At 37.8% G+C, this 26,044-nt stretch overlaps 1 protein-coding gene across 1 annotated transcript in view; it reads left to right on the top strand.

The window, feature by feature from the left end:
- Positions 1-26,044, top strand: part of GLCCI1 (glucocorticoid induced transcript 1) — a 50,209-nt gene that overhangs the window by 11,606 nt on the left and 12,559 nt on the right. The window contains exons 2-5 of the mRNA XM_009895336.1: positions 5,585-5,736; positions 14,633-14,719; positions 20,706-20,822; positions 23,869-24,021. Of these exons, the coding sequence (XP_009893638.1) occupies positions 5,585-5,736; positions 14,633-14,719; positions 20,706-20,822; positions 23,869-24,021 (509 nt within the window). The remainder of the gene's footprint in view (positions 1-5,584; positions 5,737-14,632; positions 14,720-20,705; positions 20,823-23,868; positions 24,022-26,044) is intronic.

Below are 26,044 nucleotides of genomic sequence, written 5' to 3'. Positions count from 1 at the left end.
TAAAATGCAGTAATATTTTGCTTTGTTTTAAGCTATTAAAAAGATTAAGCAGTTTAATTTGAAATTATAGAAGGGAGACTGCAGTAACTTCATATTTTTTCCATTCAATTACGTATTTGGGTGTTGTGTTTTTTAAGTTGCTATTTAAAATCCTATTTTTTTTTTTGGGGGGGGGGTTGTATGAACAGTACATGGCAAACAGTGTGCTCTTTGTTGTTCTGCACCACACTGAAGTGTTAATGCAGTCATTCAGTCAGTATGCAGACTGGGTCAGAAACAAGTCCGTTCAGTCACTGGCAACTGGGAAATGTCTTTTGAGCCAGTAGATCTATCCCGTGGAGTAAAACTTCTAGGGACCCCAAATCCCTCATTAATCCTTTTCTTGAGAGATTTTGGCTCCAGTTACAAGAGAAAAGCCTTCTTGAGAATGAAGACTGAAATATTTTTTTTGAGTGGCCTCTAAATCCCCATTATTCAATCTTTTTTTCCTCACAATGTCATAGAGACAAATTCTGCAAATAAACGTGCACCGGTTTGTCCATCTACCTACATAATCGGAGCAGGAAAGACCAATCAGATACACATTCAGGAATCGGCACAGTATCACTATATACTCACTTAAAAAAAAACCCCAAAAGGCAAAAAAACCCTTGGCAAGACTCTTCAGAGAATGTTCCTCCTCTTGTATCTGAAATCTGTTTTGTAGTACTCAAGGAACCTAAAGCAAGTAAGAGCAGAGGTATCCCTTTTCATGCTTGTAGAAGGTGTAACTAGAGGGGACTTTTGCCTAGACATGTGTGGGGCAGTCCTCAGCAGCCACTGCTGTGGTAACCATGACCTAAGTGTTGGGCCATCATTCTTAGTAGTTGCTGTGGGTCACCATTCCTTAATACTCAGCTTTCCATTTCTATTTCATGATTTCCCATGCTGCATTCCCATGTACTTCATTATTTAAGAGGCATTCTCACAGGCACTTCTGAATCATTGGTTTTGTAGATTGTTGTAAATTCGTTGTCATCTCTAGTAGGAATGCACTAGAAATACCTGATTCTCCTTCGTAATGTGATATCTAGTCTCTGCATCTCCTTCAAGACCAACTACTTGAACTCTGACTTGGTACTCTTGAAAAGAGTCTTAAGCAGACTAGGATGTCCATCAAAGTGAGTCCTTCCAAGAGTCTTAAGTATTTTGGTAGAAAATTCTTTTGAAGTTAGTATTCATTTCCTAGGTAAAATCTGAAATTCTTTAGGAACGGATGAGATCTAAGCTTGGGATTCATTTCACTAGTATCTCTGAAGGTGAACCAGAAAGTTCTGTGGAGCATTAGCAACTGAACTGAAGAGAAACAACATCTCATGAAACTTTGTTGTGGAATTTAGTGCTGATCTTTCATGGTGTCATGACTTGGCTGTCTTGGATAAATAGTTTTAAGTTATAGGTGAACTTTCAAGAAAAAAAATCAAGATATTACTGCAAAAATGTTGTCTATCGTTTTGGCAGGAGAGTGTCACAGCTGACATCGACAGCGAGATGACAATATTAATACTCCTACTTTTAGGGAAGAATGAATTTTATTTTTATTTCATGTTTTTCACTCAACTTGAGAGGAATCTGTGTCATCTGAGAAGTTCTTAGGATAATTTTAGTCTTTTTAAGCTGGATATATCCATGCAAGGATGTGAGTGGAAAAGTTTTGGCCAAATCTGAACTGCATCTGTTAACTGCTGAAAGAAAGATGGGAAGAAAAGATGCTGACAGATGAGCTCTGGTGGATTTAGCTGAAGCAGTTTTTATAATGGTACCAATGGTAGCTGTCAATCTTGTTCTTTTGCTGCAGGTGATTTTCCTCATTGCACGCATGGCAGAAAGCATTATTTAAGCTAAAATGGACTGTGAACATGGTTTTGAGATTGTGTGCAGGTTAGCTGCCTCTATGTTGGATGGGAAGGCAATCTCTTCATTTTAGAGCTGTAGCAGATGGTTTTATTTGAGCCCTATGTCCTTTTCAAAAGAGCTGTCGTGTTAGTCTCTTACTAAATTACATTTTGCTGGCAGAGAAATGGAAACCTTTTTTCAGTCAGTCTAGGTGGTATAACTAGAATTCTTTTGGCGCTCAGTGCAGCATGCAGAACCATAATTTCATGATTTCATGCAGTTTATTTTAGTTGGTTCCTGCTGGGACCTGGGATCACGCCGAATTTTACCAGCTGTAGTATTCAGGTGGACCCTTGTGCCATTTTAAGTAAAATAATTTATAACTAGAAATGTGTAGCAATAGCTTCTAAATACATACCATTAAAATCTGTGGCATATTTTAAATAAAATATGAGGTATTTTGCTTTCCTGTGAGCATACGTCTTGCTTTCGTAATTTCAAGCTAACTTTTTCAGGTAACGTTATGCTTCTTAAGCACTATGTTCCAAAGTTTACTTGCTCTGGACGTAGAGCTGAGCTCCTTGTGAGATATGTCACACATCACTGAGAAAGAGAACAGAATTGTTCTGACTTACCACTGCAGTAAAATCCACTTGTGCACTCAAATACTGTCAGAGGTGGTAAAATCATTCTGTAATTTTAGAAATCTCTGAATATTGATGAAGCCATTCTGAACACTGAAGTCTGTTGGCTAACCTTAGGAGCTGTTGAAATGCTTCAGATATCGGACAGCACTTGCTGGCCTTTGTTTTTTTTGTTTCTGTGAGAAAAACGGAGCATCAGGTTTCCATCTGGACGACCTCATTGGGGCTGGAGAAGGATATGCATGATAGGGGCATCAGAATCCCATTGGTAATGAAAGTTTGGGGAGAGGTGAAAGTTCTGTAGTAGCTCCTAGAGTAGCAAGAAGCCAGAGTTATAATGAGGTGTGAAAAGCAAAACTAAGAAATGAATTCTGAGAGCAGTTTTAATATTTAGAAAACAATTTAAGCTGATCTGAACCACCGCTGTTGTGGTCCAGTCCAACTTTTCTCTCTGTGGCATCCAGTCATCTTTAAGTTCGTTACTGTACAAGACAGTTTGTCAAATTCTAATTTGTAGTTCTTTCAAACTTCCTGCTTGCAGATCCCTTTGCCTTTATGTTTTATGGTCTAACGATATATATCATAAAAGGGTGAGAGCTGAAACTTAACTGAGCAGACCTCAGCACTGCTGCCGCCCTGTTGTTTCTCCTGATTCTCCTGTGGTTGTTTCTGCCCATTATATTATGCCAATCTGCCTGTAATGGGGAAAAACATGAGTTTATGACTTTTTTCAGGTAGGTTTTAGTTTTCTTTATGTTTAACTGGGTGAATCACCTTACCAGGTGCGTTCATACATCTGCACATGCCATCTCAAAGTAAATGGACTGAGCGCAGACGGCAGTGGCTCAGGGTAGGCACTACGGTAGTGCTCACTTGGGTTGGTTTGTGCAGTTGAGAAGTGGTGTCCTTGATTTGTTTCCTGTGATTCAAAAAAATAGCGAAGAGTAGTAGGGACTTAGGAGACTGTCTTGAACTTTCATACTTCTAGTTTCAGGGTTTGACGGTGTCCTGCAGTCCGCTTCCAAGGTTACCGTGGAAAAATACAAATGTAACTTCTGGTGGTGTTTGTGTCGGTTGCCATTGTAGTGCAATTATGCAAGTTGTTAATGCTGAGATTGTTGCCTTTCCTTGGGGTGTAGACAAGACACAGACCTTAGATACTTCTCTGGTTGTATATATTTTATTTGTGTTTTAGACTTGTGTATTCTTCTGGGGTTTTTTTGTTTCGTTTGGTTTTTTTCTTTCTTTTTTTTTTTTCAGCAAGGCTTTTTAAATGCAAAGTTTACAAAGGTAAACTTTGCTTAGTCCTTATTTCCCTGTCTTCAGACATTGCCTTGCCAGTTTGTCTCTGTGTGGTCTCTAACTTGTTTTAGAAGGTTCTTTTTTAGAACATACGTAATTACTTATATATTTAACAAATTCCTGATAGATTTTCCGCATGTAATGTATTTCTAATGAACAGAGCTTTTGGAGGAGTTTTCAAAACTTGGGCTACCTGGGGCAGTAGCAGAGTGCCATAGCATGGCAGTGAAGGTTGAAAGAATGCTTTGTAGGTAGGCACCCTTTAGGTACTTTTGTGTTTCAGTGCAAATGTAAGTACTGGATTCATGTTTAAAGTTTGTCACCTTTCTTTAGGATTTTAGGCTTTCTTACAGTTCAAAAATCTTTCTTAGAATGTAAAGTTGTCACAATTAAAATCCTATAAGGATAGATCTGTTTGAAATTGTAGGGATCTGATTTACAGATAACATTGCAGTCAAAACAATCAGATTATAAAAAGGCAGTATGATATACTATCATGCTTCCAATTCACAGCATTATTTAGAACCTTTCACCTAAAATTAGTTGTTAGTGAAGTGTTTCAGCAGCTCTACATTTCTCTAAAATGGTTTGTTTTAACATTATCATGTTCCCATATCATACTATAAGCACACTGTATTAGTGTAAGCTGTACCTTAATCATTGTGCTGAACACTATATAAAACACTGATGATAGCCTGCCTTTTGGGATCCAGCAGTTCTAGATGATATGCAAAGAGAAAATGCGTGTGGAGGTCAGCGCCCATGTTTGGTCTCAGGGGTGTGCTGGCAGACCTGATCTCCAGCTCTGAGAAGCGAGTAGCGTTTTGGTGGGTCGGATCGGTGCATAGCGTGACTAACTTGAAAGTAATCTTGCTTGCAAACTTCTCTTAGTAGGGGTGAGCAAGATAGACCGTAGCTGTAGTGCAGGGCTTAGTTTGGCTTATGTAAAGTCTAGAAAACGAGTATGTGAAGTAATTTTGCCTAAAGGACAAAGTGATATGATCCAGAGAGCGTGCTGTAAAACTCTGATGTGGGAAAGAACAGTCTCATGAATCACCCTGCTTTCTGCTTTCCAAATGAAATGCAGGAAAAAGCATTCCATGATCTAGGTGTATGGGGAGAGAAGTACAGGGAGGAGTCAAAGATTGCGGGCGCTGTGATGAGTGAAGGCAAACACGGTAGCTGCCTTGACCTGAGCTGTGTTGGAGGGAAATACAGTCACACGCTTCCAGCTTGCTAAGGCCTGTATTGGGATCTTGTAAATAATATGGAATGACGTACATTAAGAACATGAAATTAGATATGCATCTTCTTAAGAGTCAAAACTTTTGTCATGGTTTGCATTTTAGTATTTAGACAGCTAGGCAAGCTGACTTAAAAACAAACAAAAAAACGTAATCTGACACTGATACTCTGTTCTGTTTTCTGTTTCTGCGCGTGTGGCTTTCCTGAGTTGCATCATCACTGTATTTAAATTTGCTTGATGCTTTTTGTTGATGAAAATATATCGCATAAGTAGCCTGGTTCTTTGCAGCTATGAACACTTTAAGTGTTTTTGTTTTTTGTAACTTAAGTTTTCCCTTTTGTATTTTTTTCTCCTTTGTCTGATGTTATTTGCTTTGATGTGATGGCATTCTTTTCAGCTTGACATTTAGACAAAGGTTTTTGATGTGTTCTTGCCATTGTGTGTCATAGCTAGCTTTTAACATTTCATATTAAATTTAGCCTGACTCTTTTGTTGATTTTGTTCTGGTTTTCTACAGTGGACAGGCCAAAATCCCAGCAAATCAGAACTTCTGGTACCATAAGGCGAACTTCTTCTTTGGACACAATAACAGGACCTTACCTCACGGGACAGTGGCCACGTGATCCCCACGTACACTACCCTTCATGTATGAAAGATAAATCTACTCAGGTAAAAAGCTGTAAAAAAAGACAACAGAGATATTTCATATAATGGATGTCTTCCTCATAATACTTTTATCACTTGGTCTGGAATCTTGCCTCAGCTTAATTCTGAAGAAATGCAGGTTCATTTCATTTTGTTATAAATATAAAACCCTAAAAATAGGGTACAGTAGTGTTTTTTAATCAGTGTCAATTCAGTAACGTGCTATGCAACAGATAATATTTTTATGCTTTTTAGAAAACAGTTGTTAAAAATAATTTTCTGTGTGTGGGCAGATCTGTTGAGGCTAAATAAGCAGATTTCAATCTCAGCCTTGTATCATCTGGTTTATTTTGAAGCTGCTATATGCAAAATTGTGCTGAGTGCTACTTAAAAAAAAAAAAAAGATTCCATAATAGTAGTGGCTGACACACTAAAGATTTTACTAAGTTGTGGTAACAAATCTGTGACTCTCAAAAAGTGTATTTGTGTGTGTGTGCGGGGGAGGAGAAGGAGAGAGGTTACTGTTTAGAAGGATTGATCAGTTCGTCACTAGAGGGGAAATCAAGAAGAGGAAGCTGGGAGTGAGCATGTAACGTGGTCTTGAGATGTTCCCTTTGCTGCTTACTAGCAAGAAAGATAAACAAAAATGCTCTGTGGAAGAGTTGCCTTTTGAAGCCAGACATCAGAATGAGAGCATTACCACCAGCTACAAAGGGAAGGCTACTGAGATTATTTATGGCCTGATACCCTTGGATCCTCCTCAGGGCTCCATCCTTAGCAGGAGCCTCTGGCAGGTAGGCTGCTGTGGCATCCATAGTGCTCTTGTGCTCTTTGGCTGGAAAGCTGAATGTTTTTTCGTGCCCGATTCCTCCTCATGCTGGAGCTTGTTGCCAACAAAGATGATAACTATCAGACAGGTAAAAAATACCTAATTCTAAAACCCCCAAATTATTAGCAAATGGGTTACATGCTTGGTTTTTCAGTAGTGTTATTAGGATATGGAGTAAATCATGTGAGTTTGGGTTCTAAAGTAAATTGGAAACTAGAAAAAACTATCTTCAGTTATATTTTCAGTCTACAGGCCAGGTAGGGATGGTTGCTAAATCAGTTTTTTCTCTCTTGTGCCGTGATTCTGGCCCATTGTTATCATGGGTGTCCTGCAAAGAAAAATGATACTTCTGTCATCCTACCTTTTGCCTATAACTTTCTTGTGCTATTAAGAATTGTTTTTAATGGAAGCTTATGTTGTCACAATGCATATAATACCTTTAAAATGCCAAGGATTTTTCTGTCATAACTTCACTTGTAGGTCTATAGGTTTTGGTTAGCTTCCACTGACTTGCAACATACTTGTCACCCGTTCTGCCCCCATTGCTTACAGCGAATGCAGCAGCTCTTTAAATTGATTCTAGGTTTTAGTCTTTTGTGTAATACCGAATTTCTCAGGACAAGTTAGAATGTATAAATAATTTTCCACATCTCTTTAAAAACTACTGTAATGCAGTGCAGGAAGCCCTCTGATCTGGAAAGGATAAGTGTAGAATGCTTAGAAAAGAAAAAAGATCTGTCTGTGTGATCCAGAAATCCTATTTAATGAATTTGGGAATCTTATGATTAAAATTGTTCATGGAAACTTTTAGAAACTGTGGTGGGACCCTTTAAGAAAATGCTGTCTTCATGTCGTACTCATTCATTTTGAAACCAGCCAGTTTTAGCAAAAAAGAAGAACAAGCAGTCATTTTTACTGTCACGAAAGATCTACCTAAAAAGCTGTTAATCCTGGATTTACTTCCAAGGTGCCTTTCTTTCACAATACCATGCCTTGAAAGTCTTTCCGTTTGAAACTGTAATTTCCATTCAGGAGTTTTTTGGTAGCATGCTTTGTAGTTACTGTATTTGTTAACCCCTTTCTCATAAAACATGTATCCATATCAAACTTCGTGAATACCCTTATGAATAGAAAATTCAGAATATTTAAACATTCACAAACAAACCTTTTCACTAGTTACAGAAAAGAGAAACAAACTTGTTCTCTAAATATTTGAGCTCCAAGCATTTGGCAGTAAAATTGCTTTCCTAGTGAGCTCAAGTAAGTGTTTAGGTTATTTGACCTGTTGGCTGCCACCCTTTGCTTCATTCAGAAACAAAGCTCAGGGAGGGGAAAAAAAAAAAAAAAAAGAGAAGTTTTACCTTTTCAGCATAACCAAATGTAACAGAGAGTACTGTTGTCATTACAAGGTGAGGTATTATTTCAAAGGGATAAGAGCAGGGAAGTTTCATGGTTTGGATTTGTGTGGATATCTTCTAACAAGGTATTGTATTAGCTGTCTTTTTATTCAAATTATGCAAAAATCAAGCATTTAGCAATATTTAAGTTGATTTGAAAAATGAGTTTCTTGACTGCTTAGGACTATATGAATATGTAAAATGTAACAAGCATAGCGATTGGCACAGCGAATTTCCGTTTTTTGAAAATGAAATATTCACTAGGGAGGCTTGTAGATGAACTTGATCATAAAATACTCACTTGAGTTATGTTTTGGGTTTGTGGGGTTTTTTTTGTTGTTTGAGCTCTGTGTAGTTTGAAGTATATCTAATTTCAAGGACTAAGGATGAGTTCCAAGTCGTTGATAGGATGCACGCATGGCAAATTAAGTTAAATTAAATTAAAACCTTGCTCTCTGCCTGAGTACCAGCACAAGTACTTCCACTACTTCATGTTTGTTGGCTAAGTAATGGTTTAGCTCATGGGAGTTCATATAGTTTACAGTAGCTAAAAATAATAACACTTGGTAGTTTAGCAGAGTGGAAGATGGTAACAAGCAAAATGAATTAAAAACAAGATAATTAAACTAAACCTTTTTTTTTTTGTATGAGCATGTTTCATTGGAGAATAAATTCGCTCGTTTTACTTCTAAACTCATGAACAATACTGTCAGTATAACTTACATTGTAGGTGGAATAATTATTTCTCTTTCAAGGGTACTTTTTGTCCCTAATTAAACATTAATTTAAAATCCAAATTTTGTGCAGTTTCATGAAGGTGGTGATTATGACTCTTCCAAGTTTCTTAGAATTTTTGTAAAAAAAAAAAAAGTCAAATTCTGATCTTTGCTGTGATCAGCACCTGTGAACCTTTAATGAGTTTTATTCCAAGTCCTTGTTTCCCACTTAAGTTCTTTGAACCTGTATAGTGCTCATGAATAACATGTTTCTTCTTTCTCTAAAATCAAACCAGGATTTTTACAAAAGAATGCAATAATATCTTATTATTTAAATAGAGGAACCAGAATTTTGTTTGTTTTCGTTTCTGTTGCATCTTGGAGAATAGTAACTGTGGTTCATATTTCTGTGTCTCTCTTACCCACCTCAAGTGTTTTGGTGGAAGACACTGAAGAGAAGGGAGGCTGTTATGTTTGCTTTTGGAAAAATATACTATACCACTATGCATTGTGACATTTACACAATTTCAGATAAGAATTCTTCATCCGTTTATGCTTGTGTATGTATGTGTGTATATGCATACAACTAGCTGGTCGTTAAGGAGCAGCAAATTTTGGATCATCAGAGGTGTGCCATTTTATTTAGTGTGTTTTAAGTATTTCAGAAATGCAGGAAAACTTACCATTATAGGAACTTATTATATGTGTTGATATACTTTGTGATCCCCATCCCAAGTTCCTCCAGTGTCCTACTTCCCTCTCCTTTTCATTAATATTTGAACTTTTCATTAAGGCCATTTAAAACTCAGTTTAGCTTCCTTACCCATTTTATCCATCTCTGTTGGGAGCACTGATGGAGCAATTTTGTATACTTCTCCTTCATGCTATACGTGTATTTCCCCTTTCCTCGTGTAAGGAATAATTCAATGTTGAAAGGGTTATGCCTAACCTCGGAATCTTCAGAAACATTTGGATAATTGTTATGGTTTATTAATATAATTATTTGGCAGTATAGTAACTAAATGTTTTAAATTAATTTTATAAAATTAAAAAGGAGAGATTAGGGATAAACGTATGATGTTGATGTCATAACAAAGATAATGCCAGTTGAAGTTCATCTATGTAACCTTTCTCGATATAAATAATACAAAGAAAAGAACAAATGACCAAGTGGAATATGATTCAGTGATTTCCTGCACCACCACTACCCCAGTTGACTACTTAAACTTGATTCCAGTATGCCTGGTTGTGCTGCCTTCATTGTATATGGCAATTACATATTACACAAACAGATATGAAGAAAGTTTGAAAAATGCCTTTCAGAATTTTTATTTCTCTCTGGTCTAAAGAATAACACAGAGTTGTTAAACTGGAATACTTGGCTAAAATGTGTTTTTGTTCTTGTGTGTGGGTCAAGGCTTTAAGGTAGTTACCTCTCATTAGTCACCTGAGTAATGTCTTGTTTTCTTTTGGGTAGAAATTTTGTTGCTTAAAAATGAAGATCATAAACCAGGAAGCTCAATTACGTGAAGTTTTTTTATTGGTGTATGTGTTATCATTGCCTTCATGGGGTGTTTTAATGACGAACTTTGGGGGGAAGGGACAAGGAGGAAGGGGTATGTGTCATGTAACTATGAATTTATCATTCTGACTTTTCTTAACCTGTCTGACGTTTAAGAGGAGTTGTCAGCTATAGTCAAATTAACTTCTAACTCTTTAGGCAGTTTCTTTCTGTAAAATTTCTAGAGGGCCTTTGAATGCTTTAGAAACATCTGAAGATTCATCAGACTTTATTGTCTAGGGCTGTTGTTGCATTTCTTTAGTGTGGAAGTTCTTCAAAACCATTATTGCTTCCCCTGTAAAACCTAGACTTGTGTTCTTAATCTTTGCACCCATCCCCCAAAGTAGTTAATCTGGAATGCAGGCTAGATATAGTAATTAAAGCGGAGGGCTGGCAATAAAATGTGAGATATTTAGAGTAATTCAGTCTTATTTTGGGTTTAGGTAGGTTGGTACTCCATGCAGTCATTATGATCTAAATGAAGTGGAAAGAATGTAGGTGTATATCCCTGACATGGGTGGAAAAGCAAGGCAGAATTGCCAAACGCGTTGGAAGAAATGCTAATCTCTCCAAGGTTGGGTGAGTTAGAACAATGGTAATTGTGATTTACCTTAAGACTGAAGAGAGCAACCAGATGTGGTGTTCTCAGCGTGTCCTATCACATGCACGTGCTTTAAGCATTGTGTCAGCTGAAACTGGGACCACGAACCTTCACATTTTGAAGTATCAGCGATCCTCCTCTTGAAGCTGCAGCATGTGTTAATGTTTTGAAGATTGTCCTGCTAAAATGTTTTAAATCTTAGTTTCTGAATATAGACTTGCAGGAATAATCCTTCAGTTTCATGAAATTGAATTCATACTTAAGTGATGCTGTAAATTTGTTTCAGCTCTGAAATATTGCCAATTTCAGAGATAGTGCCTATGACCTCTCTCACTGTGTTTCTGACTTGAGGTGCAGCAACTTTGGTTTTGTTTATTGTGATTCAGGAATTTTTCTTCAAATACAGTTTTAAGTTACTTTTTTACTTTCATTATTTTTTTAGTAGGTTTAACACATGGGACATACGCTTGAAGCTTCAAATGAAGGCTTCCATGAATAAATCTGTTTTGAAGTTGTAAATAAAGATGGGAAAACCAATTTTCATGATATGTGGCATATTAAGGGTGCTGTACACCCCCATCTTATTTGTGATGTAAATTACAACATTCAAATGAGATATGAGGTGCTCATACATGAGCTAAACTTACAAAAGCAGAATTTCTGTTTGTAGCAAGTGTGGGGTTGTTTTGGGTTTTGGTTGTTTTTTTTTTTTTTGTTAAAGGCTTTTGCTTGAATATAAACATTTTGAGTAAACTTAGCTTCATATAATGTGAGTTGCAATATATTATTAGCAGCAATTTCTAGGGTTTGAAGAAGACTGGCTTGCTGTAATATTCTAGTAACTGCTTATGTTGTGTTATTTTTTAACCTTTTTTCTTTTTTCCATCTGAATAGAAATAGCACATTAATATAACATTGCCTGACTTCAGTACTGTGCTAGAAACATCATATAGTATTTGTAATCTAATACTGCAAATAAAATTGAGGGACACAAATAGTCTGCCCCCTGTATACTGATACTTGTATGTATATTTTGAAAGGTTGTGACTGACTCAATTTACCAGAGATTGAAAGCAAATATGTAATCCTCGTCTCAAGGGAGATAGTATTTGAGTGTAAGAGAGTGTCAAAGCGTATTTGAGAAAGTACAAAATATAGTATTAAGTGAATGGATGTTTTATATTCACTGTTTTTGATTTCTGATTAAGTCAACTGCAATATAAGGATTCCCACCTCTCTCTACTAACAGTTACCACTGTTGCTGATGAAATTCTTCAGGGTGTTTCTATTGGTTTGTTTTTGTTCTTGCTATCTGGATCAATATCTGTGCTTATTAAAAAATACAGGGAAGCTCTTGCTTTCTACATAATGTTTGTTTTGTTTTTTAACAGTTTACTTCTCATTGTTGAGAAATTCACTTTGGCTTTTTAGATACTTATTAAGCTGTAGTTGAAAGGCTATGAACTTGTAGTGATCTCTGGTACACACTCCTACAGGAAAATCTTTAAGCACCTGAAATGCCTGTTTCTACTTCATCCTGGAGTTGTTCCCCAAACTATGGAGCAGTGTTGTATTCAGAATATGCTCTTTGGAAGATAAATTTTCAAAGAATCCCCTTTGCATTGATGTTTTCAGGTTTTATATGAGGGTATGGTTCCAGCTATACTTGGGATATAGTAAAATACTTTAAGAAAAGAGTGATTTAAATTGGAAAGTAAATTGTAATAGATTATGAAAGCCCATGATTTTGAAAAAGGAGTGAATTTTACCCCCATTTTCTCTAGTTCTTTAGAAACCTGCAAGCCACTTCAGTGTTCAAAAAAAATTTAAAAGTGGTAAAAATGTCTGTCACACAGATTTCAGGGAGGTAGTAAGTACCCAATCTAAGAGAACACTTAATTATTTAGAACACAGCTCCAGTAAAATACAGAGCGAGGGAACGCATGCACAGGTAGCGTGCCTGGGGCAGAGGCTCTGCTTTGGGTGACGAGAGTCGTGGATTGCCTGGCTGAGGGACTCTCGTGTTCCCTTCAGTGTTTTAAATAGCTGGTTTAACTCCACTCTTGATAACTTTTTTTTTTTTTTCATAAACACATTATCTTCTGGCTTCTTCTCCAGACCCACACAGATTCATGTAATAAATATGCAGAACCCTAACTTTTACAAAGAGTTGTTTTTTCTTCCCTGGGCACATGCAGCAAAAACTTTGTTACTGATTTTTTCCATTTTGCTTTCTAGTCGCCCACATAGCTTGCTGTGCCTTTGGTGGAAGTAGTCCTGGTGGTGTAAAAAATGGAGAAAAAAAACACCACCACCAAAACTATGGAAAGTGCAGGACTGGCAGAAAACAGAAGTGGGATATATAGGCCTGTGCACACAAAGTGACTTAGCACGTTAAACATTATCACTTGCGAGTTAGGTGCCGGGGTTGTGGGCCATACAATAGTATAGCTATAAAGGTATAGCCTTTGGTCTGAAACTACAGTTCAGGGCTTAATGGTGGCTGGCCTGGCACGCTTGGCTGGAGTGGCCTGGCCCCCGAGGGCACTTCCACATCCCTTGGCGGGGCAGGGAGTGCGAGGAGCTGCAGACATTGGTTTTGTGGTGTTCTCCAAGGCAATGTCCGGCCTCCTTCCTGAGCAGAACAGTGTTTACTACGTGTGTGGGCACTACAGAAGTTGCTAGACCCTAGAGAGAAAGCAAGAGGAAGGAAAGCTGTGGAGGAACAGGGTTCCCATGCATGAGAAGGAAGTCCCTCAGGGAGGTGGATCCCAGATGCTACTTGTCCTTCTGGGCTGGGGTCCCTTCTCCCTTGGACAAGTATCAGCAGTGGTCCCCTCCCTGAAAAACCTCACTGCCAAATTCTCATTGTTTTCAGTGGTATGTTTTTTTTTTTTTCTTGTGGCCTTATTGTGAAGGATTCAGCTAATACTAGTAGGAATTGTTGAAAAAAAAAAACCCCAACTTTTTCTTTTATTATTATTTTCACAGATTTATATATCTGCCTATAGCTCTGAGTTTTGTATGGTTCATACCCCAAACTCTCCCTGGATTTCAGGTATTCCCATTGCTCTTCTGACAGCCGGTGTCTCTCTTGTTCAGAAATGCTGGTGGATACCTTCAGTGTTCATAATAGCTTTGTGGTGAATAAGCACAGGAGTTGGGAGATCTGGCTTCCAGACTCTTCTCCATCTTTGGGGTACAACATTATAACTCCTACATCCAAAGACAGTCCCCAAACTTCTAGGCTTGCAGGCAAGGCTGGAAAAGGCTTGCACTTCACTGTTCTGCTCCTGTAGGTTGGTGCCAAAAATAATAAAAGGCGTATCAAACTCTGTATCCAGTCAGGGTTAGCAAGAAGGAATTAATTTTATGGCCCAGTGATTAAGGAAGACAGGTGGGTGAAGTGAATCCTGGGTTTTGGTTTCTGAGTTTGTTTGTATATTTTTCTAAATCTGGTGGTTCTCTAAACTGTCCACTGAGTGAAAACTAGAATTGGATACCAAAGCACAGATGGGAGTAGCCAGGTAAGGGGGTTTTGTGATTGTCAGGCCTCTGATTCCTTCTTCAGTAATGTATGTTGTCCTCATCCTTTGTAAATGCAAGTTCACAAAGCCTTAGTTTTCTATATTGTTTTTTTTTTATATATATATTGAGACTATTACTGCTGCATATCAGATTCTGACATTTATTCTTCATGTATAATGCCTGAACTCTGACACTGCAGAAGGAGTAAGCCAACAATTTGTGCCAAAATTTTTTCTTACCTGGTGAATTCAGGATAGTATATTTTCTTTTTTTTTTTTTCCCCTCTAGACACCTAGCTGCTGGGCTGAAGAAGGAGCAGAAAAGAGATCACATCAGCGCTCAGCATCATGGGGAAGTGCTGATCAACTAAAAGAGGTGAGAAGTTTTGCAGAGTGGAGCTTTTCAAGTTTTGATATGCCCAAGACATTTTTTAATCTCTATCCGGAGTCCAGGAAACTGCACCCTTTCCCTCCCCTCTGTTGCTTTTGAAACAGGTTTTACCTCCAACGTAAGAGTTGTTTCAAGAGTGGTGGTTGTTTTATGCCTCTTGGATTTCCTGCCTTCCTACTACACAGTGTTGGCTCTGAAGGAGTGGCCAGAGCGAGTGCTAAGGAGCCAACTTGTTGCTTACTATTTTTTCTGTTCAGAGTTACCTCAGCTAGCTTTCTGTTCTTTAACACTGAAAGAGGCAGAATGTAAGTTGGTATGTTAGCATATTCTTGTTTAGAAATTTTGTTCAAGTTTAAGAGTGGAGTTAAGAGAGGACGTCACTTTCACAAATGAAAAAGGAGAATGAAAAAGCGTTGATAGAGTCCCTGTTTAATAGGACATTCAAAAATTAGAAAAAATGTGTAGGTTGTGTGAGGCGATGATGTTACTGGCAATATATAGTCCTCTTCCAGACAGCCATTGATAGGAAGAATAGTTGTCAAAAGGAGTGATGTAAGTTTAATTACTTGAATTTTTAAATCAGATTTGACAAATATGGAATAATCTTGCATTAAGGTGGTGGCAGTAGCCTCATTTTTAAAGATGAGGGCCTGGGCCAAAGAGAGGTCAATCCAAAGAGGGTTGTCTGTTCCCATCTTATTGAGTACCTGTTATGACGCTCATCATAGCTGATTTATTAGACTATGGGCCTTCAGTTGCCCGGGTGACTTCATCTGCAACTGTGAGGGGAAGCACTCAGAATCACAGATGAAGTGCCCAGAAATAGTGCAGAAGGAATTTTATATCTGAAAAGTTTGGGCTTAAACATTCCTTACCAGCACAAAGGAATTGTAGCAGGAGCAGGAATAGCATCTGTATTTCCAGGATAAAGCTTGCGTGCTTTTACTGAGGGACCATCCTTCATCTTCTGGCATTTCCCTATCAAGTTCTGCAATGAGCAGCTTTTCTTCACCACAAGGCTGTGACTGTCAGCGATAGTGAAACCTTCAGCATGTAAGCAAGTCTCTGCCATTTGATAACAGTGATCCATTGTGTTAGGTTGACATCATCTTTATGGACTGACCACAAGAGAAAGATAAGAGACATGTGGCCAATGAGTTTCATGGTTCCTTTACGATAGAACACAGTAATGGAAAAAATGGGGTGTGTGGAAGGGAATTGTTTCTATCCAAATTTTGCAATGGTTGTTCACCGCAAAACCTGCCCTTGTCTTCTCCAGTTTATAGTTCTTTACCCCTTCCTTTGTTTTCCTTTCTCCAGCTTCTCAAACCAGTTTTCTTACCTTTTGTACTTCCCCGGGTTCATAGTCCCAATGTCATTCTGTGTGCATTATCCAGCCAATTCTCATCTATCTTCCCTCACTTGAGCTGTTACTCAGTTACCTTCCAGCTCCTTGTCTGTTCTGTCTCTCCATTGTTTGGCTTCTATTTTATCCCTTTCTTTTTCCTTTTCTTCACGTGTAAGTCCTGGTTCCAGCTTCTCTGCCTGGCTACTTGATGCCTGTGTGGTGGGTGTTAGGAGTTTGTTCAATACCAACACTATCTGTACACTCAGTTGCTTTGTGCCGCAGTAATCTGCAGTTTCTGGAAGGAGAAATGCTCTGGGGCAGTTCTATTCAAACTGTAAAGCCCACTAGAGACAAAAGTACTGGCAAATGTAGCTGCCAGTTCCAAACATCTTTCTTGAACATGCGCAAACTGAAATTTTTGCTAAAGCTTTGCCAAATGTTAAGATTTTTCTGAGGGAATAGAAGGTCACATTCCCAGCATAAAGGACCCCCAGACAAATGTTTTGCTTTTTCTTCCAAAGTATTGGACAACAGAACTTCCTGGGTAAAAAGCTACAATAATGTATTTTAGCATATATAATGGTAAAATGATTTCCATCCCCCTTTCATTTTAATCTCATTCTTAAAACAGTTCTAATACTTGTGCTGAAATATCTGATGGGAAGTGTATAGGAGAACTGAAGGTTGCATGGTAGACTTCAGAGAAAATTTGACAAAGCTATAGGCAGCTGAGAGCAAGAGCTTAAGTAATGGAAATAAAAGTATCACCTCTCCTGGGCAACTGCATTTGTTATGAGTAATACTGGTAACTGTAGTTCTGCCCAGCAGTTTGAATTGCTTCCCATAGCATTTGACAGCAAACTAGTAGATAGCTGTTTACAGTTTCCTAGGCTTGTCTTAGCAGTTCATATTCATGTTTCCTTATTCCAACAATTAATGGAATGATTTCTAGCATGTATTTTTTATTATGTTGATACTGTAAACTAGCCATATACTTGTATGCATAGTTTTAATTGGTTTTGATAAAAAAAGATTAAATGTGCTTTTAAGTTTAAAAAAAAATTAGTTTTTCCTTGGTTAGTTTGAGAGCTATTAGAATCAAATGCATTTATTTAAAACAACTGGGAGCTCTTTTTAAAAGATTTACATTTAAAAACCCAGTCAATCAGTGCTTAGACTTAAGATAACAAGCAAGCAAATGAATTTGCACATAAAAAAAAATTAACTTTGGGGTAGTTGAAAATTATTTTGCCCTTGAATTGAAAGAGGTGGGTGTCAGGATTGAATCTGTCTAGCAGTGAAATGGGCAGTGCTTGCTTTCTTGTAGTGGGTCTATTAAAAGATTTACAACTCCCCAGCTCTCAATATGAACTTTGTAATGATAGAGTGTACCTTTTTTGTCACCTCCTAGCAAGATTTACTTTTCTTTTTTAATTCTGAAGGGATCTACGGTTTGTTTTTATAAAGTCTTGAATATAACTTGTAAGATAATGCCAGATTGCTTTAACATTATTTTAATAGATACACATCTTGAGTGGGAGATAAAGATTGCTCTCAGAGTCTTTGTACTGGACACAAACCAAGTAGTGGTTTGAAGCACTGGTATTTTTTCCCCTTTCAACCTGAATTGTTGGTTTGAAATTCTGTTGAGGTCGAATTGGGACAATTTTAGTTACAGTGTATGAAATTCTGTTGAAGTTGAACAGGGTCAGTTTTAGTTATAGCTTACCGTGAACTGGACTTTACGCAGAACTGGAAAAAGCCTGGATTTAAAAAGTTTTCTGTTTGCAAAGGTGTTTGAAGACTTATTCCAGACAGCTGATTTTTCACTTCCCTTAAGCACCTCTGTATGCTGTCTCTGTTACGCTGACACCAGCAACCCCCCATTGGAAGGTCCCTTTTGTTTGAACAGAGTACTTGAAAAGGACTTTGGAATAAAAGAGAATCGAATATGAGAGCTTGCACTTTTTATGTGCTTTCATATACCAGTCAGAAGATTGTATTCAAAGGTTTTGGGTGAATTTCTAATGGTTGTTTTACTCTTTGACCCACTGGTTAACTTGTTTATTAACAAGTGGTTCGTTATTAAGGAGTTTGGCTTGTTCAGCAATAGGAAGTTGCTCTGTTGTGTAGCCTGATTTGTAGAAATACAACCTATTAGCTGGTTATTACTAATGAGCATTTGGACAGGAATGGTGAGACGTGACATGTTTCTTCATTCTTAGTACTTTGCATTTAGGTCTTTTCAAATGAAAAATTATCAGGATACTGAGATTATTCCAGTGTTGTAAAGAACTCATCTAATTTGCTTATTTCTCAGGTTTGTGCCATTAGTTATATTAGACTGCATGCGTATTACAAGTGGTATAGACAAGATTCATGTTTATTTCAAGTGCACTTCTAGCTGTAAAAATACTCATGAAGCAAAAAATATATTTATGGGGTTTTTTTTTCCTAACTTATTTGTTTAATAATCTTTGATGGGCATCTTGTAGTTGGCTATATGACAATAAACCATCAAGGCTGAACTGGAGGTTTGTGTCCTGAGTGACCCAATGTAGGGTTATTACTGTCACGATGCATTGATCTTTGTGTTTTCTTGGGGTTTTTTGTTGGTGTGTTTTTTTTAATATATAAGTAACTTTAAAGTATGTCAAGAAAAGAGTCTTTCTGATACATCAACAGTATTGTAGGAACAGTCAGTGGGAGAGGAAAGGCGACAGCTTTCTTAATTTTTGTGAAATATGCACAGATGTGTGCTCTGTGTTCCCCTCCCATACAGGCAGATGAGAGTACATTGCTCTCCCTGCTTTCCGATTATTGTTGTAGCCAACTATCTCAGTCCACAGCTGTCTTCTGATCTGGGCATCGTTTTTACATCTTCTGTTTTTGCATTTTTAAAGGGGAAGATGAGGATTATTTCACTGTTCTCCCCGTTTTCCAACGTTCTGATGCAAGACATAAATCTTTGTAAATGTATGTATACTTAGCAGGCTGGTTACCTGCTTGCTTTTTCATCTCTCTGTGGAGCTATGTTTCCTAATTGCCATTATTCCTACAGGGAGAATGGGGAAGTTCTGGACAATTTTATTCTTTTTTTTTGTTAGTGATGAAGTATCTCTTGAGACTCTCTCAAAGTTTCTTCCAAGATGGTGCCTGAGTTGCACCTTTCATCAAGAGATTAGTCTCCCAGTTCTCTAAATCTAGTTTAGCTGTGTTAGAAACTGAGTTGTATTCGGGCTCTGTCTTTCTTGATGTATTCTACACACAGACCCTTTCGGGAATCTGAACTGTTTGTCTTGTTTTTGAAAGATCAAAGTATTCAGCCGTTTCTGAGTAGCAGTTATCTGAATATGGGTAATGAGCTGTGGTAAGACTTGATATGAAGTCTTAAAGGTGGATCCTTCTTATGTGAGTGTTACCAGAAACATAACAAAGAAAAGTCTGCAACCTGGAGCAAAGCTCCATCCAAACCTCTTCACCAGGCATTGTCGTCTCTGACACTGTGAAGAGTGATGTGAAGTGATTCTCTACTACAGAGTTGCTTTGCAAGAGCGCTAGTGATATATTTAACTACTTGGAGTTAACCACAGAGTGCGTGTACTTGTAAGCTGTCACTCAGAACAAGAGGTTACTTTCCAGCTGATGAAGTTTTTGAAATACAAATTCCATGTGCATTCAGTTCTCCTTAGTTGCCCTTCAGGTTTTTAAAAATTGCATCTCTAGCTGAGTTAAAAATGAAATGGGGCCACGCATGCTTTGCCTTATATGCCAGTGTGCTGAGCGTGAGGAAGAGCGGGACTTTATCCCAAAGGAAAAAATTATCCAGTCTTAAGGAAGTGTCTGTACCTGTTGTGTGAATTTGCCCATAGTCTAAACTTCTGAGGCAATGCTTATAGAAGTAAATACTCTCTTTCATGTTGAAATTATCCAGGAGGAATAAATAGGTGGAGGACTCCGCAGATGAAATTCTTTGGTTTCTGTTAAAGAGCAAGTCAAATGGATAATGGCTTTAGTTGCGTTTGACCTTTAAAATATGTAACTTTTGATTAGACATCTTTGCAGCAGACAGCAGAAAAGATAATTCTGTCTGCCTGAAGGAATCTGTGATAATTTAGCCTGCAGGGAAATACTATTAAATGTATTTAATAAGTTCTCCAAGATGAGCAGTGCACATTGATTGCCAGTTGTTTGTGAAGGCTTTTTGCTTTTATGATTAATTATCATTGGAAAACTTTGGTTCGGTTTAAGATCAAATAAATTAAACTGTAGGCCTCATAGTCCCCAGTTTAAACCAGTTATAGGCCAGAAATTGCTACAAATGTCATTATGGCTACTTTTGTTTGCATCACTTGTTACAGTGCTTGTTTGTAAATGAGGAAGTTGAGTAATTAAACTAAGCCTGCTGTCATATTTAGGTTGGCAAATAGGGCAGAGACTTTGGAAAAAGTAGCTAAAATCAGAAAGAAGCTTTAATGCTCGTGCCTCCAGGGAAGGCCGTCCTGTATGCTTGTAAAATCCTCCAAAGAGGACTTCATATGTCTGTGATTCACTTTATACAGGAAGATTTGAGCAGTTACCCATTCGATAACTCATTATCACTTCACCTGAACTTCTTTCCAGCAGATTGCCAAACTGAGGCAGCAGCTTCAGCGCAGTAAGCAGAGTAGTCGTCACAGTAAAGAGAAAGAACGTCAGTCACCTCTCCATGGCAACCATATAGCAATCAGTCAGACTCAGGTAAGTAGATAGTTACTTGTATTAACAGCCTCCTACCTTATCAGGGTTGGGTGAATAGCCTGCTGTTTCTTCCCGTCTTTCTTCTGTTTGTTTTCTCATGTGGTACACTGAAATGCTTAACAACCTGATACCATTGCATCTTCACTGAAATTTATCTGATAGTCATCATATAATAAAAGAAAGAGGGGTTACAGCAGGATAGCAACTAAAATATATTAAGATGCTGGAAAAATTCCGAGCATGGCCAGATAAGACTGCGTTTCCAGGAATACATACTCGCTTCCAAGACTAATTTTTATGGTACACTTTCAAAAGTCTCTGCTTCTCTGGAAGGTATTTCCTTATCAGTTTCACAACCCAATTTCATCTGAGCTGGTTAAAAAAAAAAAAAAAAGAAAAGAAAGAAAAAGAAAGTTGCAGGGGTAAGCAGTCTGGATTGGCAGCCCAACAGTTGATCAGTCTTTGAGCAGCAAACAGAACACTAACTGGCTTGTTACAAACAGATTTGTAATTCACCTTACTGTGTGTTCATCAGTAAAAGACAGCAATGCTGTATCACTGGAGGTTTGAGGGAAAATCTCGCTTTCTTGTCCCTTTTTAGAAATCTTTCTGATACTTTGCTTATTGGTCAGTTCCTGGCCAGAGAGGCAATTTCCACATGACATCAAGGAAAACAATGTTGCAGTGTTTACTTTCTAAAAAGAAAGTGATTATTCACCTTGAATTTAAACTCAACTGAAATCAAGATGATGTTTGCCACAGTACCCCATCCCTGGTGACTAGAGGACTTGTCACACTACAGGATAAAAGTCTTTTTCTTCATGGTTTTGTCTAGGACATACCTGTTGGCTATTATGGTAGTCCAGAATCATTGTCAATACAGGATCCTGTCTTCTAGCATGAAAGTTTGGTGTTGCAGTGGCTACGTTACAGTGCAATTGTTACTGTACATTTTGAGCATTTCCATTATATTAAATGGAAAAATTGCTATCATCACCAGCCTGTTCTTGTTCCAGACGCTATGACTTACTGTAAAACCTCAATCAGACATAATCTTTAGGATGCAAAATCTTACATCTGGATTATGTTGACCGTTCTTATGCTCTATACCAATGGCCATAGTGATGACAGTGCTTCTCTTCAGCCATCAGTCTGTGGATTTGATATCCTCTCTGAGACATCTGACATCTTGTGTTTTCTGTTGTCTTATTTCTTACCTATTTTTCAAAGTGATGTGTGAGTTTAGGCAAATTTTAATATAGCCGATCATTTTAACACTAGCCCGGCTAAGACAATTTCTGTTTTCAGGTCATTTTTGTGTTTCACAAAGTCATAAAAATTTGTCTGTGCTCTGAGTATATCTGTATTTCTCCTGTTATAAAGATGCTTACACATATGAAGAATAGCTTTGGGCTATTTACCTGGCCAAATTACCTGACCATGAACCATTCTCAGCAGTGTGCAATGGAGCATGCCCCATGCAGTGTCTGTTCCAGCCGTTACAAACTGCCAGCGAAACTGAAACCCAATGACGAGTTCTAAAGCTCAGGCAAGGTTCAGTCAATGACTTCGCGAACCTTAAGCCACTTGTAGAAAGCAGTTAATCTTGTCTCATTTGACAGTGCAGACATTTGAGTCCTGATTAAATTTCACCTGCAGTGGATCCTTAACTTGGACCCCATGTTACTAACAGGCTGCTGTTTGAACTCCTGAAATGTCAGTTCTGTCATTGTATTTCTTGACTGCCTTTTTAAATAGCTGGTGTTTTAGAAAGAAGAGGTTGAGCTGCGATGGCTGATCCTTTGTGTTCCTTCTTCTGTTTGGATAAAACCTCATGGTTAAAACCTAATCTTGTGATGAAGACGTACAGGAAATTGATATTCTTCCTGAAACTTTTATTGTTCTATTATAACAAAGCAGAAAAGGGTTTTGCTTTCCATCTCAAAGTAAGCTGTTGCAGGTACCTGTGCCATTCTTTATAAAAGTCACAGTAAAAACATCTTTGACACAAACGGAAATCCACTTAGGATATATGCTTTGAAGGAACATTCTTTAGTACTTGAAGCTCACTTTGTCATGGCTCATGCAACATTTTGATTTCTCAACAAGGTGTTCTCTGATGAGGCCGATGAAGTTTTCAGTTCTGTGGCAAGCTATCCTGTGGGCAGTGTGTTTTGTCAGAGTCAGAGAATATCTCCACACAAGTGACATGCCCCTTTGGAATTGCACATTGTGCAAAGTTCATTTGGGAAGAACTCAAAAAAAAATTTTACGTTTTGTCTTAAGCATCCTGTGATTTGGTTAACAAGAGGAGAACATATACTGGGAAGTGAACTCTGTTCATGGCTGTCAGTGTAGGTGCATCTATGCTATGTAGCTGCTGCCGAGGTAACGCTTTTGAGGTTGGCTGCACGAGATGCATGTGCACTCTTGTGAATGGTTCCTGTTGGTAACAGAGCTCTGCTCCAACAGGTTTTTCTGAAAACCATACTTGTATTTATTTACACGCTTGATTCTTAAACTCCAAATGATTTCTTTTAAGACCTTTGACATAAAGTTCTGAAAAGCTATAAGCTAATGAAATTAAAGGTTCAGAATGAATGCTTTATTTTTCATTCACTAAAGCCAACCGAAAGACAATAAAAGCGCATTAAGTGAATATTTCAGTTGAGTGTTTAAGCTTTAGGAATGTTGGGAAATGCCTTTTGGATCCCAGTTAAACCATCGGTATCAGCACCCTGCGTGCTTCCCACCCCCCTACTGCGAATTTTGTAGTCTGTACATCTGGAAAGTACATATACCTGCCTACTTACTGACAAGTGAAGTAGTAGAATGCTTACACTACTTTGAGTGAAGTAGAGGTGATTTTAGTGGCTTTTGATTTATGCAAGCATTTCTTTTTATTAAAATTTGCCAAGTAAAGATGGTCTTCTGATGGCAAAATTAATACACAGCTTCCTACTTTTTAGGTTTCTTAGTTCTGGTTTCAGACTTCTGCCTTTATTACATTTTCCAGCTTCAAATCATGTTGCTCTCTACCTTCTAGGCTTCTATCTCCAGATCAGTCCCTATGCCACTGTCAAACATTTCAGTGCCAAAATCAACTGTTTCACGTGTGCCGTGTAATGTAGAAGGAATAAGCCCTGAACTGGAAAAAGTATTCATTAAGGAAAACAGTGGAAAAGAAGAAGTATCCAAGGTATGCTTATATTAATGTGTTTACGGTTGTTTTTTCTTTGTGATCTATAAACACACGGGAAACCTTCCTTGTGACAAACCTTCCTCGTGGCTGAAATTACAAATAATTTTCTTCAAAGAACTGTTTGTTTGAAATTTTTCTTTCAGTGTTTTAGGGTGGTATTTGTTTTTTTGTTTTTGTTTGGTTTTTGGTTTGTTTTTTTTTTAAAGGGCTTCTGGTCAAACATACTTTGTTTAAAATGCCCTTTCTGTGGAGAACTTTTAAGTTTTTTGTGCGAAATGCAAGTGCTTGAAAATTTAGATACTTCAGGCTACAGTAGTAAGTAATTAGAGGTTAGAGGAGATTGATTTATTTGCTCCATTTTGCATTCTTCTTCTTCAGCAAGACTTTAGTTTCCTGTGCTATGCTCTGCTTTTTGGTTTTAATGCTTTTCTTCAATAAACTGAATGTGAAGCATTTTACCTCCGTGAAACCAATGTGATCTGTCATGGGAAATCTCCTTATGGGAAATACTGACAAATGGGGCAGTTTTGCTTATGTGGGGGAACTGGAGCATTGGAATTTTCATTGAGGAGCACTGGAGTATTTGGATGACGCTTAAAATGTGAAATACTTGGTTTACAGCCACTGTTCACTAAATAGCCAATGAAAATTTTCTGCTGTGGGATAAACTACTCTGCTGTTTTTTCTAGTCTTCTCTAGAATGTAGGTTCTTTTCTGGTGCATGGTCACGTAATAGCAATTCAATTTACAAGTCAAGCTATAAAACTTTAATCAAAGGTTAAGATTCCAAAACCTGATACCTGTAGTTCTTCATTTTGGCAGTAAAGTTGAAAACCTTTGAAATAATCTTGGCGTCTCCAGAGCCTTAGTTGTGTGGACAAAGCAGTCTTAAGAGGGAAATACTGTAGTAGTATGTTTTATGCTAAGTTTGCTCTCCTAAGGCTGTCTCATCCCTTTAGAAGGGGACGTGTGTTGTAACAGGGGAATAAAGAAAAAACAAACACACAAACCGAAACAGAAAGCCGAAATCAATAAAACTCGTTGCACCATGTCCAAAGAGAGTATAAAAAGGTATGTATTACAGTGCCACCATTGATGTTGCTATGGCTAGGATTTTAATCTCCTATGCTCAGAGGATATTTCATTTATTTATCAGACAAATCATCTCCATAAATGTTGTCCTTGGACTTTAACAGCTTATTACTTGGGATGCAGACCTCAGTCTCATAAGTTACTGAATGTACTGGCTCTGATCCAGCACAAGAGTTAAGCACATACTTAAGTGCATTGTTGGATTGGGGCCAGAGGTGCTCAGCAGTTTATGCAACCAAGGCAATAGTGAACCCTTCCTCCAAATATCTAGCTGGGGAGAGAGAGTCTTCAGACACAAAGGAAAGTCGTAAGTTAGACATTGCCCTTGAAGTCAAGTCCATCTTTGTGGGCAGAGGGTTGTTTCCTGCTATGTAACTGTTAATTTCTAAGAATTCTGGTCTAGTGGGACCTAAAGTGTCCTAGCACTGTCTTTGAGCTTACTAGATCTCGTAGCTTACTTATGGTAGATCATAGTAAGAGTAATTTACTCAATCTTACTGCTGGTGAACTTTCTCCTAATACGACAACTTAGTTTCTTTTTAGCCTGGGGGAGTTGGGGCAGCTAGTTTAAAGGTTAGGAATTACTGAACAAAAGATAAACCCTAGGAAACCAAGCTTCATTAGTTTCACTGCTAGTGAAACAATTTGTTTTTCTTTCAATTTTCTGCCATTCTTTCTAGCTGTAACATTATGTATTTTTAGAAAGTGTTTTAAAATAGCCACCAAAGGTGGTTGGTTGTTTTGGGTGATGCGTGAAGGATAAATTATTCTATAGACTCGCTTGTAAGATTGACGTGCATCTAGATTTTCAGCTGGTTTCTCTTTAACTGGTTTCCATGTTTACTTTGTAGTTTTAACAGTGCATGTTCAAACCTTAATTTTCATATGAATCGATTTATCCAGCTGCATAAAACACTTCATGCCCTAT

Source organism: Charadrius vociferus, unplaced genomic scaffold (genome assembly GCF_000708025.1).
Source record: "Charadrius vociferus isolate BGI_N301 unplaced genomic scaffold, ASM70802v2 scaffold31, whole genome shotgun sequence".
Classification (NCBI taxonomy): domain Eukaryota; kingdom Metazoa; phylum Chordata; class Aves; order Charadriiformes; family Charadriidae; genus Charadrius; species Charadrius vociferus.
This window is presented reverse-complemented; position numbering and strand designations above follow the sequence as displayed.